The sequence below is a fragment of the Enhydra lutris genome, unplaced genomic scaffold (assembly GCF_002288905.1).
Source record: "Enhydra lutris kenyoni isolate GAN:26980312 unplaced genomic scaffold, ASM228890v2 scaffoldscaffold28, whole genome shotgun sequence".
Classification (NCBI taxonomy): domain Eukaryota; kingdom Metazoa; phylum Chordata; class Mammalia; order Carnivora; family Mustelidae; genus Enhydra; species Enhydra lutris.
This window is the reverse complement of record NW_019154112.1, coordinates 5,665,809-5,685,510: the sequence shown is the minus strand read 5'-3', so window position 1 is coordinate 5,685,510 and position 19,702 is coordinate 5,665,809. Positions and strand designations below refer to the sequence as shown.

General features: G+C 44.6%; 1 protein-coding gene across 2 annotated transcripts in view; it reads right to left on the bottom strand.

Moving 5' to 3' along the window:
- Nucleotides 1-19,702, bottom strand: part of LOC111152385 (zinc finger protein 76) — a 32,472-nt gene that overhangs the window by 10,701 nt on the left and 2,069 nt on the right. For both annotated transcript variants that reach the window (XM_022510913.1, XM_022510915.1), the window contains exon 2: nucleotides 3,062-3,230. In XM_022510913.1, coding sequence (XP_022366621.1) covers nucleotides 3,062-3,134 — 73 coding nt within the window. In that variant the 5' untranslated portion in view covers nucleotides 3,135-3,230. The remainder of the gene's footprint in view (nucleotides 1-3,061; nucleotides 3,231-19,702) is intronic.

The following is a 19,702-nucleotide window of genomic DNA, read 5'->3' as shown; positions in this document are numbered from 1 at the left end:
TTTTGGGGCGCCTGGGTGGCTCAGTGGGTTAAGCCGCTGCCTTCGGCTCAGGTCATGATCTCAGGGTCCTGGGATCGAGTACCGCATCGGGCTCTCTGCTCGGCAGGGAGCCTGCTTCCCTCAATCTTTCTCTCTCTGCCTGCCTCTCTGTCTACTTGTGATCTCTCTCTGTCAAATAAATAAATAAAATCTTTAAAAAAAATTTTCATTTATTTATTTTTAGAGAAAGTGGAGGGTTGAGGGGGAAGCTTACTGGGAAGCACTTACAAGAGCAACAGGCTCTTTGGTTTAGAATTAGGATTAGACAGGGATGCCTGGGTGGCTGAGTCAGTTAATTGTCTGCCTTCCACTCAGGTTATGATCCCAGGGTCCTGGGATCGAGTCCCACATCGGGCTTCTTGTTCAGCAGGGAGCGTGCTTCTCCCTCCGCCTGCTGTTCCCCTTGCTTGTGCGCACTCTCTCTCTGACAAATAATATAGGATTAGACAGGCCTCTCCTGATACCCAGTGAGTCTCCCAGGATGAGGGGGAAAGAAGCAAGAAAGGTAAGAAGGGAGAGGGAAGAGTTCGTAACAAGTGGTTTGCTTACTCCATTCTTCCCAAGTTTCAGGTTTAGCAATTTGAGCTCTGATGATGTGGGAAAAAGACCAGGCAGCTGCTTCTGGCCTAACTCTGCTATCTCTCCCTCAGAAAAATTCCCAAACTTGCCTCCACGCTGTCTTCTCGGGTCAGTAACCCACAGTTTTACAACTTAGCTAAAGACCGGTGAGGCAGAGACAAAGGTAAGAAGGAGGAGAAAGGCAGTTAGCAGAGGGCGTGGGACCCCCTCACCTCCACCCATTAGCGAGCCATGGGCTTCCCTGCATTTGACGCCTTCTCTGTCACAGCCAGGGCACTGCACTCGGGGTTCTGAGAGCAGAACCAGAGTTTCTGCTGGCACAGCCACTGCTGTTTCAAGGCACAAGACCAAAGGTTGAGAAGGGTTACTTGAGAAAAGATTTCAACCTAGAATCCCCTCTCACAGCAGAGACGACAATGCGAAGGGCCAGGCGGGAAGGATGGCTGGCTGACACAGTCTTCATGTCCCTCGATGGAGAGGCGGCCGTATGTTCCCGTTGGCCCCAGTGCATTTTGGTTCACAGGACACTCTCCCACTCTCAAAAATGTTGGGCTTGAATAACACATTTTATGCTCACCCTGATGACTGACAAATCTGATAAACTTTTAGAGCTGCCTAAGCTGGCCCCAAAGAGAGAGGGCTGCTGACGAGGACAGTGCCCTGGTCACGAGCTTCAGAGGAGCTCACTGCGGGGGAGAGATGCCGTCTAGGACAGTGTGGTCCTGGTTCCCGAAGGCCGACTCCCCCGTCAGGAATGTGAAATCAATTGTGAGTCTGTGCACACACGCTGTGGTGCCACGAAGCAGCCAGAGAACAGAGAGGAGAGAGAGAGAGAGAGACAGGGTGGGGGTGTGGGGATGCAGGGAGACCCACACATGAAAGGGAAAGACCTAGGAAAACAGGGTGGCTTTCTCAGGCCAAGTGTGGCCACTTGACCATTCATCCACACACGGTCATTTCCATACTTCCATTCTTCTGTCTCATCCTGCTGCGCCTGCCGCAGAGGGGCAAGACCCGTGATAGGGAGTCTGCAAAGAGTTTCAAGCTTCCAAAATATTCTAGAGAAGTGCTGCTCTCAAGCGGATGGACGAAGCAAACCAGGCCCACATATCATGGACAGCTCTTGACAAAAAAACCTTTCCAGAAGGCAACCCTCCCCACCCCAACACTGTCTTAGGGAAAGAGCTTACTGATGAGATTAAGGGGCCTCTCCGACGTCATCAGGAAGCAGACAATTTAAAATAAAATCAACAGACAATTTCTCTTGGGAACTGACATACACTTGCACAACGTGTTGAAACATAGGCAGGCAATGTTGCAATGACAGCGCATTCACGAGGACGGTGGTGCTCAGAGTCCGGAAGAGGCAAAATAAAGCGCAGGAGCGAGGCGATGTTGGCCCAGTGCTGTCCGAGGAGGACAGGCAGGCCATCTGGCATGCCTGAGAATGCTGGTGAGAAAGGAGGCTGTCAGAGCAGTGAGCGTCCCTGGCCCGAAGGCCCTGTCCTTCAGTGACACTCAGTTCTGACTTTACAACACACCTTGATTTTAAGTTGCAGAGAGAATGGAATTTCAGGTGATTCCAAATTCCAGATAAACAGCCAATTCTTTTTCAGTACTTATTGTTTTATTACGTTTGTTTTATTTTATATTTTTTAAGATTTCATTTATTTATTTGAGAGAGAAAGAGAGAGAGCTCACAAGCAGGGGCAGAGGGAAAGGGAGAAGCAAACTCCTCACTGAGCAGGAAGCCCAACATGGGGCTTGATCCCAGAAACCCTGGATCACAACCCAAGCCTAAGGCAGACACTTAACCAACTAAGTCACCCAGGTGCCCCATTATTTTAGTAGTTTTAGTGCTTAATCCCATGTTTATACATATCTATCCCATGCAGTATTTGGGATATATTTGTACTATAAAATTATTCATTGTCTATCTGCAATTCAGTTTTTTTTTTTTCCAATTCAAATTTAAGTGTATACCCTTGTATTTTTATTCTGAGAACCTTACTAGGACCTAAGGCATGAGATCTATGCTTGGGCGTCCCCCTCTGTACATGGCTTAACTTACTTGAAAGTTTCTAGAGAGCACCCAGAAACTGGACAGGGAATTTATTTGAAAAGCAGGAAGTCATATAACCAACACGGTGTTCATTCATTTCCAGAAATATTTATGAACTATTGACTGCACATAAGAAATTCTGTCTTTCAAAGGTCTTGGTTCCTCCAGCTGGGATAGTCAGATTTTCTAGGCTGGCCTGCCTCAATGGCATTTTCTTTTAAAGAGTTCCCTTTTTGTCAGTGACCTCATGAAATTCTCCTGCTGAGTAAGTTGTGGCGCGAAAGCAGGAGGGCACAGTGGTGGTGAGACTCTGAGAATGGGACATTCCTCTCCAGAGGCTGGGCGACAGGATGAGATTCTGGGGTACCTGGAAATACTCACCTTTGACAGCTTGCTGGACATAGGCTGTCGTCCCATCACTGAGGGTCACCGTTTGCAGCCCCAAGCTCTCCATGGCAAACTGCTACTCGTACACTCAGACATGAAGTTGGCTTCTGGACAGCACCAAGAGCCACAGCTGAGGTCAGAGATTTCCTTCTGGGTCACAAGTCTGAGAAAATGGACAGTGTCACATTAGGAGCTGCACAGCTTCCTCCTGCTACAAGGATACATAAAGAAAGAGTGAATGAGGCCAGCTAAGAAGAAAGGAAAATGAATTCTTCAAAGTATAGAACTATGTTTGCTTTTGTGAAGAAGGTTCAAGATAGAAATATTAAAGAATTTCTAAAAGTTGAGCATACAACAGAAGCACGCCAGCCAAACTGGTTGTAAAGTAAGAATCACTGATCAAAACCCACTTTTAAACTCAGTCTCCTGGGGCACATGGTTGGCTCAGTCCATTAAGCACCTGCCTTCAGCTCAGGTCATGATCTCAAGGTCTTGGGATCAAGCCCCATGTCAGGCTCCCTGCTCAGTTGGGTGTCTGCTTCTCATTCTCCCCCTGCCCCTCCCCCTGCTTCTGCTTGCTCTCTCTGTCTCTCTCAAACAAATAAGTAAAATCTTTAAACTAACTCTCCTTAGGAGGAAGCCCCATTAAAGGCAGGCTGCCAGTCCCAGTGCTGCTGGTTCTGGGGAGCACACATCACATCTCTACACATTCCGACAGCTCTCCTACGCTCAGCTCAATCTAACCACTGGCCTTGTTGACCATCGTCAGTGAACATCCCACAGGCATCACAAACAGAACGAGCCCCAAGAGACTCACGATGTGCTCCCTGGAACTGTTCCTCTTCCAGTATCCCTATCCCTGGGCTGGCATTCCCAGACACCCATAATTGGTGGGGTTATCCTTGATTCCTCCTTTTCCCTCAAAAGTCTAGATACACCACTACCCGACACCATACACAAAAATTAACACAAAAGGGATTAAACATTTGAATGAAGAAACTATAGAACTTCTAGAAAAAAACATAGGTGGTAAGCTCTCCGACGTGGTCTTGGCCATAATTTTTTGGATTTGACACCGAAAGCAAAGGAAACAAAAGCGAAAATAAACAAGTGGGACTACATCAAACTAAAAAAGTTCCTGTACAGTGAAGGAAACCACCAACAAAATGAAAAGGCAACCTACAGAAAGGGAGAAAATCACATATCTGATAAGGGGTTAATATCCAGGAGATATGAACAGCTCATACAACTTAATAGCAAAAACCCCAAACAATTCAATTAAAAACCAGGCAGAGGATCTGAATTGACATTTTCCAAAGAAGACATCCAAATGGCCAACAGGTACATGAAAAGATGCTCGACATCCCTAATCATGAGAGAAATGCAAATCAAAGCCACAATGAGATACCACCTGTTAGAATGCCTATTATCAAAAAGACACAAAATAGCAAGTGTTGGGGAGCTTGTGGAGAAAAGGGAACCCTTGTGCACTGTTGGCGGGAATGGAAATTGGTATAAATTGGAAAATGATATGGAGGTTCCTCAAAAACTTAAAAATAAAACTACCATTTGATCCAGCAGTTCCACTTCTGGGTATCTGTCCAAAGAAAATAAAAACACTGACTCGAAAAGACACACACATTCAGCATTATTTACAATAGCCAAGGCCTGGAAACAACTCCAGTGTCCACGGATGGATGAATGGATAAAGAAACTGTAGTGCATATGTACAACAGGATACTATTTAGTCACCAAAAAAAGGGGAATCTTGCCATCTGTGACAACATGGATGGACCAAGATGGTATCATGCTAAGTGAAATAAGTCAAATACAAATGCCATGTGATCTCACTCATGGAATATTAAAAAAAAAAAAAAACAACACCCAAACTCATAGGTACAGAGAACAGATTGGTGGTTGCCAGAGGCAGGGGTTAGGGATAGGCAAAATGGATCAAGAGAGTTAAAAGGTACAAACTTCCAGTTACAACATAAGTAAGTCATGGGGATGTAAGGTATAGCATGATAGCATGGGGACCATAGTTAATAATACGGAATTGCATATCTGACTTGTTGCTAGAATAAATCTTGAAACTTCCCAACTCAAGAAAACAATCTGTAATTACGTAGGGTGATGGATATTAACCAAACTAACTGTGGTGATCATTTCGGAATACACGCAAATATTAAGTCATTATGTTGTATATCTAAAACTTAAATATCATGTTGTACATCAACTATACCTCAATTAAAAACAATTTTAAAAAGCTTAAGAAGTCTGGGGCACCTGGGTGGCTCAGTGGGTTAAGCCGCTGCCTTCGGCTCAGGTCATGATCTCAGGGTCCTGGGATCGAGCCCCGCATCGGGCTCTCTGCTCAGCAGGGAGCCTGCTTCCTCCTCTCTCTCTACCTGCCTCTCTGCCTGCTTGTGATCTCTCTCTGTCAAATAAATAAATAAAATCTTTAAAAAAAAAAAAAAAAAAGCTTAAGAAGTCTATGTACTTACTTCCGATGAGTATCACCTCTCACATCTCAACTACTCTGAGAGCCTCCTAATATATGTCCTCAAATAAACCCTTGCCTGTTTCCTAGGCATTTTGTAATATTGTGTCAGAGTGACTAAAAAAAAAAAAAAAAAAAGCACAGGGGCACCTAAGTTGCTCAGTGAGTTAAGCATCTGCCTTCAGCTCAGGTTGTGATCTCGGGGTCCTGGGATTGAGCCCCATGTCAGGTTCCCTGGTCAGCAGGGAATCTGCTTCTCCCTCTCCCCGCCCCCTCCCCGACTCATGCTCTAATAAATACAATCTTTGGGGAGGAAAAAAAAAGTACAAACCTAAATCCACCACTTCCATGATCAGAACTCCTCAGCGCTACCTCTTCCTAGCACTCACACTCCTACAGTCATCTCCTCCAGTACTCATCACTGTCCTTTTCACATCTGTTGCCCACACAGGACTTTGGGCTCCAGCCTGGTTTCTGGTTCACTGTGGGCGCTCTGCAAATCCTCATGCAGTGACTCATGGGGTCCTTGTGTGCAAGGAGGGGGCTGCTGGGCATCCTCCTGGCAGGACTTCCTTTGCCTTGGCATTCACCCTACTTGAGCCAGAGCCCACAGTTGTGAAGCTTTGTTCAAGGTTTAGCAGTTAAGATCCCACTGCCGCCCAACCACAGAATTCCCCTGGACTTGGGATCTGGACTGCCTACTTGGTACTCAACTATCTGCGGACGGATCTTCTCAGTCAGTGCTGCCCAAACTGTTTTCATGTCAGGGCAGCCAGAGAGAAGGATGTTCGTATGTGGCAGATGCTGCTGCTTAAAGCCAGGAGCAACCAGCTGGGGCTCTGGCAGCCCCAAGGGCTGAGCTGGTCAGTATCTTTACATAACTATAGCCCACTTTTGACACGCTGGCTGGGATGTTCTACTTTAGACTTAGCATCCCCGCTAGAATTATTCATTCATTCTGCCCATAAATATTTACTGAATGGCTACACTACTACGAGCAGTAATAGTGAACAGTGCTGTAAAGGAACAGTGTACTGGGTGTTTTATACATAGCAACTCATTTAATCCTCACAAAGATCCAGTAATTAAATACTGTGATTATCCTCATTTTATATTTGAGGGAATTGAAGCCCGAGACACTAAGTAACTTGGCTCAAGGTTGCACAGCTAGTAAATGCAAGAGGAGGATTTTGAATCCAGGCCGTCTGGCTCCAGAGTATGTTCTTAAATACTTATTATTATTATTATTGTGAGGCCTAGTACATTTTTAGCTAAAGCCACCTGAAAACACTATTTTGGTGTGCAAGCTTATGCATTTTTCTGACAAGAAGGGAGTTTAAAGATTGCATGAGCGTCTTACAGGGATTAAAGGTAAAGGACCACTGCTCTAGATGGGAATTCTGGCAACTGATCCATCTTATCCTGTCTACTAGGATACTGGCAGTGACCCCAACCTTGCTGAGAGCCCTGATAACCACAAGTTCTGGTCCTGGTCTCTCTTGGTCTGCTCCATGACTCTCAACTTTCAGAGTCTTAAGCAGGGAGAGAAATTCTTTTGGTAACCTGTTTCTGTTAACAGCACTGTCAGAGTAAGGACACACATGAGACCCAGGTCTGAAAACAAAGCCAATTATAGGTTGAAACGGGATTACAAAATGGCCTCAAATCTTTAGAGCTGGCTCCTGTAGCAACGGTTGGTTTAATTGAGCACATCTGTACTCTACTGGGACTTTCTGAGGAAAATCCGTGGCACGCTTACCAACACGGGTTCTGGAGTCAGACAGCCTGGCTCTATCCCAGGCTCTACCTCTCTGAAGCTGTGTACCCTTGGGCAAGTCACTGAACCTCTCTGAGCTTCAGATGCCACTTGTAAAAAAAAAAAAAATGGGGCTACTAACAGCACCTTCTCCAAAGGTTGCTGTAAGGGTTAAATAAAGTCACATATGTCAGCATTTAGCAGTGTTGGCACATAAGAAGTACCCTAGAAAAACTGGCCCTGAGGAGGAGGGATGCAAGAGGAACAGAAAGGGAAGTGCTTTCGAAGTGACAGGCATTTCTAAAAAGTAGCTAAAGAGTGGCAATGCCGTAGACTAGAAGTCTGCAGAAATGGCTTCTAATCTCAATTCTGTCTCCTGCGACCGCCTCCTGAGCCATAAGGTGAAGTGCTGCCCTGGAAGTCCCTAAAACCTTCCCACTGCTCGTGCTAATTATATTTACCACACAGACAGCCCTGAAGAGTGCCAGCCATTGTTCAAAGTGCTTTACCTATATTAACTCTTTTAATCTTAAAAATAACCCTACGAAGAAATTAGATCATTATTCCCACTTTACGGATGAGGTGACTGAAGCTTAGAGGCAGAGTCATTTATTCCAAGGTCCCACAGCCAGGGAAGGGCGGAAGCCAGGATTCCAAGCCAGGCTGGCCGGCCCCGGCTCATCCCTCTCAATACACGGTGCATTTCTTCCTTCTGCCAATCCAGGCTGACACAAAACACTTGACTACTGATTGTTTAATTTTGCTGTCATCCACCGTAACTTAAATCCAGTCCTCCTGGACCTGACCACAATAGAAAGAGGGAAGAGCTAGAAGCCACATTTCCCAAAATAAGGCTTCTTACACTCAAAGAAAACAAATCTCCACTCCCTTTACATGTCCTCATGTCCAGGCTAAATGTTCCATTTTCCTCCCTAAGCCCATAATATAAGCCTTTATAAGTGGTCCACTCTGGCTCTCCAGCCCTTCCTGATCTCTGGTGCTGCCTTCCACCAGAGACTGACCACAGGTCGGGAGAAGGCGCTCTGTGGCTGCTAGGCGTGTACGCATGTCTGATGGCCATGTTTCTCCCTTTCCTTTGTGGAATGATGCTTTCCTCGCAATCCTTCTGTGCTGCTACTAAACTAGCAACAGAGATACTAGCAGAGCCAAAGAGAGGCCTGTCGCTGCCTCAGGACAGCTGTGACTGTGCATTTCCTGCCCGCACTTGACATTTCAGATTCATAACTCTGGTGGCCTTCTGAGCAAGAACGGAGAGGGAGCAGGGGCAGCTGCTCTGTTTCTCCTTGTAGGGCAAAAGATTTATCAGCTCCCCAGTGACCTAAGCTGGGTGTAAGGGAGAGACAGACTGGGGATGGTGGGTGGGGATGGGAGAGAAGGGCCATGACAATGGGTAGGGATGAATAGGGAGTACTCTGGACTCTTCCAGAACTTGCAGCCAGCTTCTCTGTTTGTTGCATTTTAAAATAAACTTAACCTATTGTTGGCTCTGATGCAGGGAAGAGCCCTATGGCTTCATAATACATATATGTCTCCTAATGTAAAAATGTAAATTATCATTTATCGGGGAGAGAGAACATTTAGAAAAGTTTTTTGGATACTTTGGATCTTTAGGTCTTTCTATGAAACAAGATGTGCTTCAATTGTCTCCTCAAAGCAGAAAGATAGGGGCCACGAAAGACAGAAAATTAGATGGTAGCCATAAATTTGTGCTTCACTTTGGCATGGTCAGATCTCATCTGACACACACCAGAGCAAGTCTGCCTTGACTACAGGCACCTGTTCACTCTTCCATCATTTTCTGCTAGTCCGAACCCCTCAGACATTCGGAATAAGACTTTTTGTGTCCTGCTTCAGCCAGCCCAGAGGATAATTGTATTTAGAAGCGAAAAGAAAAAAGAAAAGAAAGGGAGGGAGAGAGAAAGAAAGGAAGGAAGAAAGGAAGGAATAAAAAGAAAAATAAATCAAAACATTTGCTTGGAAAGAGAAGAATGTTCAGCTTTGGTGGGGGGGGAGGCAAGGAAGACTTAATTTTCACTCAGAAAACTCGTCATTTGGAAATAAACAAAACTGCTCAGAGAGGACAAAGTGACATTAGGTTGGGAGAGACAGAGGCTGAGCAAGTCAAGTAGCAAACAAATGAGAGCCAGATTTGGAAGAGCTGTAGTAAAATGATTCAGTATTTGTTATTATAGAAAAAGACCAATGCACACACAAAACCTACTGAAACAGGCTTGGTTCTGTGGGTTTCCAAACAGTAAAGAGAAAACAGGAAATTAGTAACAGAAACTTGCATTAACACAAGGCACATTTAAAACATCAGCTAAACATCTCTTTGCAAAAAAAGCACACTGATTTTAAAAGCCCAGATCACTTTTTAGCATGGTTCCTATTTGGCTACTACAATTTTTTAGATTTGAATTAGTCACAGAAAAGAGAGTAATTAGGTAAAGTGGATTATTTTTAGTTCCATAAGGGCAATGAAAATGTAGACCCTTTTACTGAAGAACAGAATTCATTTAAACTAAAATAGGTAACTTAAAAACCTAATTTTTAGTCCTAAGTCTAGGGTGAGTTTTAACACCTTAGTTTATAAACCACCAAACATAGAATCATGGCTGAGTTTCAAACCCACCTTCAGTCCATGGAAAGAAAAATCTAGAATAAAGTCTTTTTGGAAAGGTGAACCTAAGGGTATGCTCTACTGCAATACACAAATTAATACAGAGATTACCAAGTTATATCTGACTTGTTTCTGGGGTCACTGCTGGCTTGGGAAGGGCTATTTTCTTTTTAAAGATGTTATTATTTCTTTGACAGAGAGAGGGAGAGTACACAAGCAGGCGGAGTGGCAGGCAGAGAGAGAGGGAGAATCAGGCTCCCCGCTGAGCAGAAGTCCCTGGACCCAAGACAGACACTTAACTGACTGAGCTGCCTAGGCACCCGTGGAAGGGCTATTTGAAAATGAAACATGCCATCAGCCATCAGGAGGGACTCGATCATCATACTCATTTAGAAGCATCACATTACTTAAAAACATCACCTCGGGACTAAAAGGTTAAATTTATTCCATCAATTCATCAAAATGGAACAATATCCAAATCTCAGCTAGGAAGAAGAGATAGTTTTTGCTTTTGAAGCAAATGAAAATCAAGTCAAAAGAAGAGTTAGGTTTTAAAAAAATCAATATTAAGGGAAAATATTAAAGAAAATATAAAACATGATATTAAAAACACATATAACTTAAATGTACACTTAAAAGTGGTTAAGACGGTCAATTTTATGTTACGTACATTTTGCCACAATAAAAAAAATTGGGTGGAAAAAAAACCACACACACAGACACAAACTTCCAAGAACAGTATCAAATTCCCACTGGAATAAGATTAGAGTATGAAGGGGCGCCTGGGTGGCTCAGTGGGTTAAGCCACTGCCTTTGGCTCAGGGTCATGATCTCAGGGTCCTGGGATCGAGCCCCACATCGGGCTCTCTGCTCAGCGGGAAGCCTGCCTCCCCCCCTCTCTGCCTGCCTCTCTGTCTACTTGTGATCTCTGTCTGTCAAATAAATAAATAAAATTAAATAAAAAAAAAGATTAGAGTATGAATTCATACAGGGAAAAACACTAGTAGTAAATAAATAATACAAAAAAGGTGCTCTCTCATTAATAATTAAAGTACAAGAAAGTAATTATGGTGGTATTATACTTATCCCATTACCATAAATCAAAGGAGAAGTATTAACATCCAACAGACAATGAGATACCACCACACACCTATCATAATAGCCCAAATCCAAAACAGCGATAACACTAAATGCTGGCAAGGACATGGAGGAACAGAAACTTTCATTCATTACTGGTGGGGATGCAAAATGGTACTGCAAGGCAGTTTGGCAGGTCCCTACAAAATCAAACAGTCTTACCAAACGATCCAGTGTTCCTGCTTTTAAATGGGTTGAGAACTTACGCCCACAGAAAACCTGCATATGGACGTCTATAGCAGTTTATTCATCGTTGCCAAAAGCTGGAAGCAACAGAGATGTCCTTGAATAAACAAACTGGGGTACACCCAGACAATGGAATATTTTCCGGTGATAAAAAAGAAATGAGCTATTGAAATGAGTCACGAAAAGACATAGAGGAAACTTACATGCATTTTAGTGGAAGAAGCCCATCTGAAAAGGCTATACACAGTATGGTTCCAATTATATGACTTTGGGAAAAGGCAAAACTAGAGAGACACGAATTATATCAGTGGTTGCCATGGGGTATGGGGAGTGGGAGAGGAGGGATGTGCAAATGGAGTGCAGGGCATTTTTAGGTCAGTGGAGCGGTTCTGTAACGGTGGACATATACCTGACATCATGTATTTGTCAAATCCCATAGAACAGACAGCACAAAGAGTGAACCATGATGTAAACTATGAACTTTGGTTACTAATAATGCATCAATATTAGTTCATCAATTGTAGCAAATACACCACACCAATGTAAGACGTTATTGATAGGGAAAACCGGGAACTGGGGCATAAAGGGGGGGTAAATAAGAACTCTCTGTATATTCTTTTCTTTTCTTAAAAAAGATTTTATTTATTTATTTATTTATCAGTCAGAGAGAGAAAGAAAGAGTGTACAGCAGGCAGAGGGAGAAGCAGGGTCTCCGCTGAGCAAGGAGCCTGATGCGGGACTTCATCCCAGGACTCTGGGATCATGACCTGAGCTGAAGGCAGATGCTTAACCGACTGAGCCACCCAGGCGCGCTCTCTCTCTCTCTCTCTCTTTTTTTTAAAGATTTTACTTGAGAAAAAATGAGCCAGAGCACGAGCTGGGGGAGGGGCAGAGAGAGAGGAAGAGGGAGAAACAAACTGTCCACTGAGCAGGGAGCCCAAAGCAGAGTTTGATCCCAGGATCCCGGAATCATGACCAAATCATTTAACCTGACCCACCCAGGCGCCCCAGGAACTCTCTGCATTTTCTATTCAATTTTTCTATAAGCCTACAAATGCTCTAAGAAATAAAGTCTGTTAATTAAAAAAAAAAAAAAAAAATCCAACCATCAATGTTAGTGAAGCCAGGAGGCAGGCACAAATGGACATTGCAGACGGCACTAAAGACTGCTCCAGGCTCTCCAGAGGACAGACATGAATGCTTAACCCCACCGGGGAAGGCTCAGGATCTGAGATCTAAGAACCTTGTCTTCATAATTCATTCTACAAAAAGAATACACAGAAAACAGAGCTACTTGCACAGGGTGCTTGTTTAAGTCTTTCAGACAAGAACCATGAAGCCCATCTGGATGAATGGAGGAAAGTGAGCAAACGAACATTAAATGAAACAAGACATAAGGTTCAACACTCATCCAGTTTCAACTTGTGGACACCTTAACTCCAAGTGAGGTTAAGAGTGAGAAAGTCCAAAAAGAGAAGAACAGGTGCGCTAAAAGGAAGAGGTGTAACCTTTAAAAAAGATAAAGTCGCTGAAATGAAAAGAAACCAGCATGGAGCCGAGAAGTACTTCTCCAGTGGACACTAAATGCATTTGCCTGGTTATCAGCTCCTCCCTCTCGGGATCTCCCTTTATTCCCCCTGCAGCCCTCCCATCACTAGCTGCATCTTGTCCCTGCCAAGTCCTGCAGAAAAAGACATCTATTTCTCCTTTAATTCAAGCTAGTCTAAGGACTGAGGTAGAGAACTCCTTCCTCTAGGATTTTCCTTTCTTCTAACCACAGGAGGTCTGGCGGTTATCTTTTCACACACGGTATTCTTCAAACTGGACTGTGTTTGGCTTTACATATCTTGTGGAATAAAATGTCAAAGTGGAACACCATTCAGTATGCTATGCCGATCTGTAGGTGATCTGTATATATTTTTTAAGATTATATTTATTTATTTGACAGAAAGCGAGAGAGCACAAGCAGGAGAGCAGCAGAGGGAGAGGGAGAAAAAGAGGCAGGCTTCCCTCTGAGCAGGGAGCCCAATGCAGGGCTTGATCCCAGGACCCTGGGATCATGACCTGAGCCAAAGTCAGATGCTTAACCGACTGAGCCACCCAGGCACCCTGGTGATCTGTTTCTTTTTTTTTTTTTTTTTAAGAAATTTTTTTAATTTATTTATTTGACAGACAGAGATGACAAGCAGGCAGAGAGGCAGGCAGAGAGAGAGAGGGGAGAAGCAGGCTCCCCGCTGAGCAGAGAGCCCAATGCGGGGCTAGATCCCAGGACCCCGGGATCATGACCCGAGCCGAAGGCAGAGGCTTTAACCCACTGAGCCACCCAGGCGCCCCGATCTGTTTCTTTTTAACTCAGAGCAATGTCTATGAGACTGTGGGGGAAATACAGAGTCTTCCATTGCTGGGGGAGTATAGAGTGGTATGAGCTCTAATGAGGGCAATTTAGCAGCATGGATCAAAAGCATAAATGTACCTACCATCTGATCTAGCAATTTCATGTCTAGTCTGCAGGAAGACATACATATGTGGAAAATGGCACGGGTCTAAGGTGAGTCATGGCACCCCTGTACGTAGTAATAGCAAAAACATTAAAAGCAGCCTAAGGGTCTGTCGGTATGGAACTTCTATATAATGCAAACATAGGTAAATGAGGAAGGTCCTCACATATTGACATGCGAAGATCTCTAAAACATATTACAGAAAAAAATAGGAAGGTATAAAACAGTGCCTTCTGTAGGAAGTCTGTGGCAAGACAGTGGAGAAATGACTGTCTAGGGTTGCCCGCAGCAGGTTAACTGAGTGACGGGGGAATAGCAATGCAAGGCTGACTTTTCACTGAACTCAGGCCTCGGGAATGTTACATCTATGTTAAAGAAACAAATACAAATACATGAATAAAAGAGGAAAGTCTGAGAGCATACCTTGCACTCCTTTTGTTGGCTATAACAATATCAGATTCTCCATTCAGGAGGCATGGCTAGTCCAATGCTGACAGCATGGATTTGAGATTATAGTTTTATAGCAAAACCACATCTGAAAACTGAGCTTGACAATTCGTGGACAATATGGAAAGGTGATCAAGCTGAGCAGGAGGCAACAGCAAACCTGCTGGGACCTGAGAACTTGCTGGCTCTAAGTCACAAGGGTGGAGGGGGAGGTCCGGCTAAGTGATGGCCAAGCAGAGGCTGCCTTTCTCCCTCCCTGTTTCTGCGGCCTCAGACAGGACTTCCTAGGTTGAGAGGATGATATTCTCAGACAGAGAGAACTCTGATCTCAGGGACACCCTCCACATCTAAGCCTCAGGTCAGTTCTACAAACTCACGGAGTCCCCATTTCCTTGGTTCTTATAGTAACTACATGGGTATCATGCTTCACCAACTATCCCACGGCAGTGGGGACATCAATAAATGCAGTGAGAAACGGTACAAAGCTAGCAAGTTGTATCTGGGCTTCTCAGAGATGAACCATTTATTGAGGGCAAGCTTGGGGTGACCAAAAGTGCTCAGACTTCCAGCTGTGGCCAGTCTACTGTGCTGTGAGCTTTGAATATCACATCCAACAAACCAGATCTTTTTGATTCTGAGCTCTAAGTGAGGAGCCTCAAGAGGATGTGTGCTTCGTACCAGCAAAACAGGGGTAACTGCAAAGGATCCGTGAAACCCTCACGTCCACACCCATTTCTCGACCTTGACTGGGAGCTGCCAGGGCAAGAGGCAGCTGAGGTTTTGTCAATAGCTTAATACCGCCGGTTAAACACAACGGCTTTAGCTAAACTTGGATTTCACCTCAATGATTTTGTTTCACTCACCAGGACAAAATTTCCCCATTCCATTAAATGTAAGATGATGATTACATATCCACTCTAAACAAATTTTGTGGGTGACCTGTCAACAAAGATGGGCTGTATCCTGTACTCTTGTTGAGATGGTCAGAGACCCTCCTTACAATACAAACACTGAGATCTAAATGACACAAGGATAAACACGGCACAGCGGCACAGTGACTGTTTCCAGATGCAGTGAGGGAGTCACTCTGACACAGTATGTGACTTAAATACTGTATTTAAGTATTAAGCATTAATACTTAAATGCAGTATTTAGTATTAAGAGTCCTTAAATCGGATTCTGCTCGGTGGGGGCGGGGAATAACACACTCCTACATTCTGTTAGACTGCTTACAACTTACATTGCGGGAGAGCATGCATTTTGGTGTAATCAGCACCTAACAAAGAATGTGTCCCCAGACACTAAATGAATAATACCATTAGATCACATAGCTAACCGAGCTCTTTAGCTCAAATCTAAATCCTCAATCAGCTCTACTTAACTGTGATGAGCTCTAATGGCAACGCCTAAGGCCAGATTTGAAACCATCTACTACAAAATGAGGAGCTCCTGAAGATCCTAGCAGAGGAGTAAATGCTGAGTGAAAGAACGAAGGAGGGAAAAAACGGAGTCCCACCACCCTGGCTCTTCCTCCTAGCCCCAGCTAGGAGGACCACGTTTCCTCACTTGGAATATCATCTTGCCTCATCTCTGACATCCACGTTCACTTTTCTCCCAGACCCAGGTCAAGCACAGGCTTTCCCTCGCCAATGTCACACCAGACCACCAGACTCTGGCCTGTTTCCTTAGCACTCAGCAGCAAAGCTGCACTGAGAAGCTAGCCTGTGGTGTTCCACGAGGGCTGGATGCATCTTCTCTGTCTGCACCCTCGGTGTCCAGCACTCACTGCGTGTTACTTCAGTGAAGGAAGGAATCTTAACACCAACACTGCTACCTGGTGTAGGGCTCAGCAGTTTTCAAAATGCTCTCAGATACACAGACACATTATCTTGTTGACTCTGAGCACTACTCCATTGCCTCTCACAATGGGTGTGGGCTGAGAAAAGGGCTGTTTCCAGTCCAACACAGTCCTTTTAAAGATGAAGATCTGGAAGCCAGAGCTGTGGGACGGAGTTCCAAAGGATCACCCAGCTGGCTGGTGGCACAGCCAGGCCTCTCATCTGAACTGCCAGTGTTCTTCCACTGTACTGCCCTGTCTCTTGCGCAGGAATAGCGTTCTTTCAGCTCTCAGGTGAGCAGAAATTTACGCATGTCTCATAGACTTGTCTATCCTACTGCTTATGCAACATCTCTGTGTCCCCAAACACCTGAAACTTGACCCATTTGCAAGTGAACTCCTTATCCATCCCTTCTCATACCCTGCCCCTCCTCCAGGCGCCCCCTTTCAGTAAATGGTAACTCCATCCTTCAGTCGCTCAGGCCAAAAATGAAGGAACCAGTCTCAACTTCTCTATTTTTCACATGCCATATCCAATCCATCAGCAGATCCTGCTGGCAACTCTTTCAAAATAGAACCAGAATCCAACCACTTCTCAGTCTTCCACTGCTTTAACTTTGGGTCCAAGCCATCAGCAACCCTTGCCTGGACTCTTACAATAGCCTCCTAAGCAGCTTCCCTCCTTCTACTCTTGCCTTCTACAGGTTATTCTCACCAAAGCAGCCAAAATGATCCTGAATGTCAGATCATGTCACTTACTTATTTAGAGCCCTCCAATTGCTCCTCTCATGCTGCACAATAAACTCCTGACATGACCTGCCACCAACCCACTCCCACCCCTGCATCTCTTGCTCTGTTTCCCCTGTCTTACTCTACTGCAGCCAGACTGGCTGGCATCTTCATGTTCCTCAAATATAGAATATATGAGGCAGACTCCTCCTCTGGGGCCTTTGCACTTGCTGTTCCCTCTAACTGGAATATATTTCCCCCAGATATATGCTTGACTCACCGCTTAACTTCTTACAGGTTTTCTACTTCAATGTTACCTTTTCAATGAGAACTTCCTTAACCAGCCTATTTAAAATTTAACACCCTGACTCCTGGTACTCTCTCCCTTCTCTGCTTAATTTTCCCAACACAGATTTTACTTGTTTACTTGTTTAGTGTATGTCTCACCCCCCTGGTGAGCTCCTTAAGTCCTGGAACTTTGTCTAATTCACTGCTCTATCTCCGGGTACTAGTAGATAGCCAACAAACATTTGTGGAAGGAATGAATGAATGAGGGAACGAATGAACACTCACCACTTTAAGATCTCCCAGTAATCTGAAGGCCTTAGGCCAGAAGCGGTAGACCCTACCTGAGCTCTGGTCTCTCCTTCACCTCCCACCTTCCACATGGCCTTACCTTCTCAGGTTCTGGGCAATGGGTGCTTGCTGCCACCATGTTCTAATTTCTGGGTCACTGGAACAAAATTCTGCTGGGTGCTAATTTTTGTATTTAGCATCCTGCTATCTCACCAACACAAGAGGTCAGGGATAGGTTAGACTAAATATACTACTTAACCTAGATAATAGTACTGACTCAGTAACATTTGTGTTGAGGTGTTTTCCAAGGAACATTGCTAAGTTTGCACTTGTTCATCTACCTTTTTTTTTTTTTAAACTTCTATTATGGATTTCAAACACATGCAAAACTAGAAAGAATAGTGCAATGCGTCCCATGAACCTATTACCCAACTTCGACAACTGCCAACATTTTGCCAATCTGATTTCCCCTAGTCCCTACTCGTCTTTGCAACCCCCAGTAAATATCTCACCTGGCTACTTTCTTGAGAACTGGTCTGTATATAACAGACCCTGGCCTTGTTACCATTATGTCCTAGCAACTAGGGCAACCAATCCCTCTAGTCTTACCAGACATACAGTGAAAACGAGCACTCACGCCCATTCCCCCAGCCGACCAATGACTGAAAAAGGAAGGTCTAAATTCCAGACTGTTTAAATCAAAGGACTTGCCCATTACTGTCTGCAGCGTTCTGGGGATAGGGGGTTGTTGTGGCTACAAAAAGGACACAGATGTGAACTGTTTTTGTTTGTACCTGATACAGAATTTCTGAGTGATTTCATTCAACTCAGTATTTACGTTCTGCCTCATAATATAAGGGACCAGATTAAGATGCCAGAAGATAAAGAAACCCCAGCTTCTCTTCTCAAGGAGATTGCCGTGGGGCTGGAGAATGGGTGGGAAGTACACAAATAACTAAAATCCATGGCAGAATATGCTCTGTGCCCTAAGTCAGATTAAGCAAGCCCAAGGCAAAATCTTCTTTCAAAAATCAATTTGTAGCTACCAGGGCTTACCTCTTCCTTACTCTGAGGTCTGTCCTCTGCTATTATTTATTGCTATACAGCCAACAAAAATATTACTGGACACCTGGGAATTTGGTGACCCACAGAATAGACTTTGGGATGCAGATCTTTAATCTCACATTTTGCTATTCACCATCCAGTGTTCCGGTGGGAGGGAATGGAAAGTCCTCCCAGAGTCTGGAAAACAATGGGGCTAATTCAACGCTGGCAAAAGCTAACACCCAAAGCATTCGACCTTGAGGGCATATACACCAAGCAGCTTCAGAAATGAAGAGGATCCTGGGAGTGTGTCAAAGAGACCAGGCTAGATCAATTCAGAAGGATTTCCAAGATCTCTCTCCTTGCTACCTAAAGGATGGTGATCTTGGTGATCTATGGTCAGAAGTTCCCAGAGAAGAGTGTAGTTCCTTGGACAAACCATAGAGGCCAATGAGGTTTGGCCCAACAGTGCTGTGTATAAAGGTAGGAGAAGTGAGTGGTAGGGTCATTCATTGGAGCCCTGTACTTACGTGCACAGAAAAGTGGGAAAAAGGACAGAGTTGGGATGAGAGGGGCATTTATTTGCATCATAATCGATGTTACCAAAATTGGTGAGGTGAGGATGGCCAGGAGAAAAGTAAGAGGAAGGGCTGGAAAGGGCACTAGGAGAAGGGGCAGGGATGCAGGGAGAGGAAAAAGGGGGAAGATAATTCTGGTTTGAAAAGGTGCTCACTGATGACAAGGAGGAGGATGCCACAAGATCTGGGAATATGGGAGGCAGGATCCTTTAGGATACTGTGCAGAACATGGAGAGGAGGGATCTTAGAATGGGAGGGTGTACAGGTATGAAAGATGGGTTCACATTGGGATGGAAGGGGCTCATTTCATTGAAGCTGGGGGAAGGAAGTCATTAGATAAAGGGCTAATTAGATGAAGGTTCTAGGTAACAGAACTTGGCTTAGAAGGGAGGCAGCTAGATCACTGAGAAGAGACTGAAAATAGGAAATCATATGAGGAAAGACTATTGGGCCAGAGGGTTTAGTGTATCTGAACTCCCGGCAGGGAAGGGACTTAGCAGGATAAGTGGGTTTGGGGTAAAGTGCCAGTGAGGTAGCAGCCCCCTTAGGGTAAGTGAGATCATGGAGTGAAGGCTGTGAGAGGATATGTGGACAAAAAATGAAGAGAGGTATTAAGGTGCGGGGGTCTCAGGGCACGTGGGGTGGAAAGTCATGAACATTGGGTTGAGGAATTCACTAAGCCATGGGGCAAAGGGTAACAGAAACC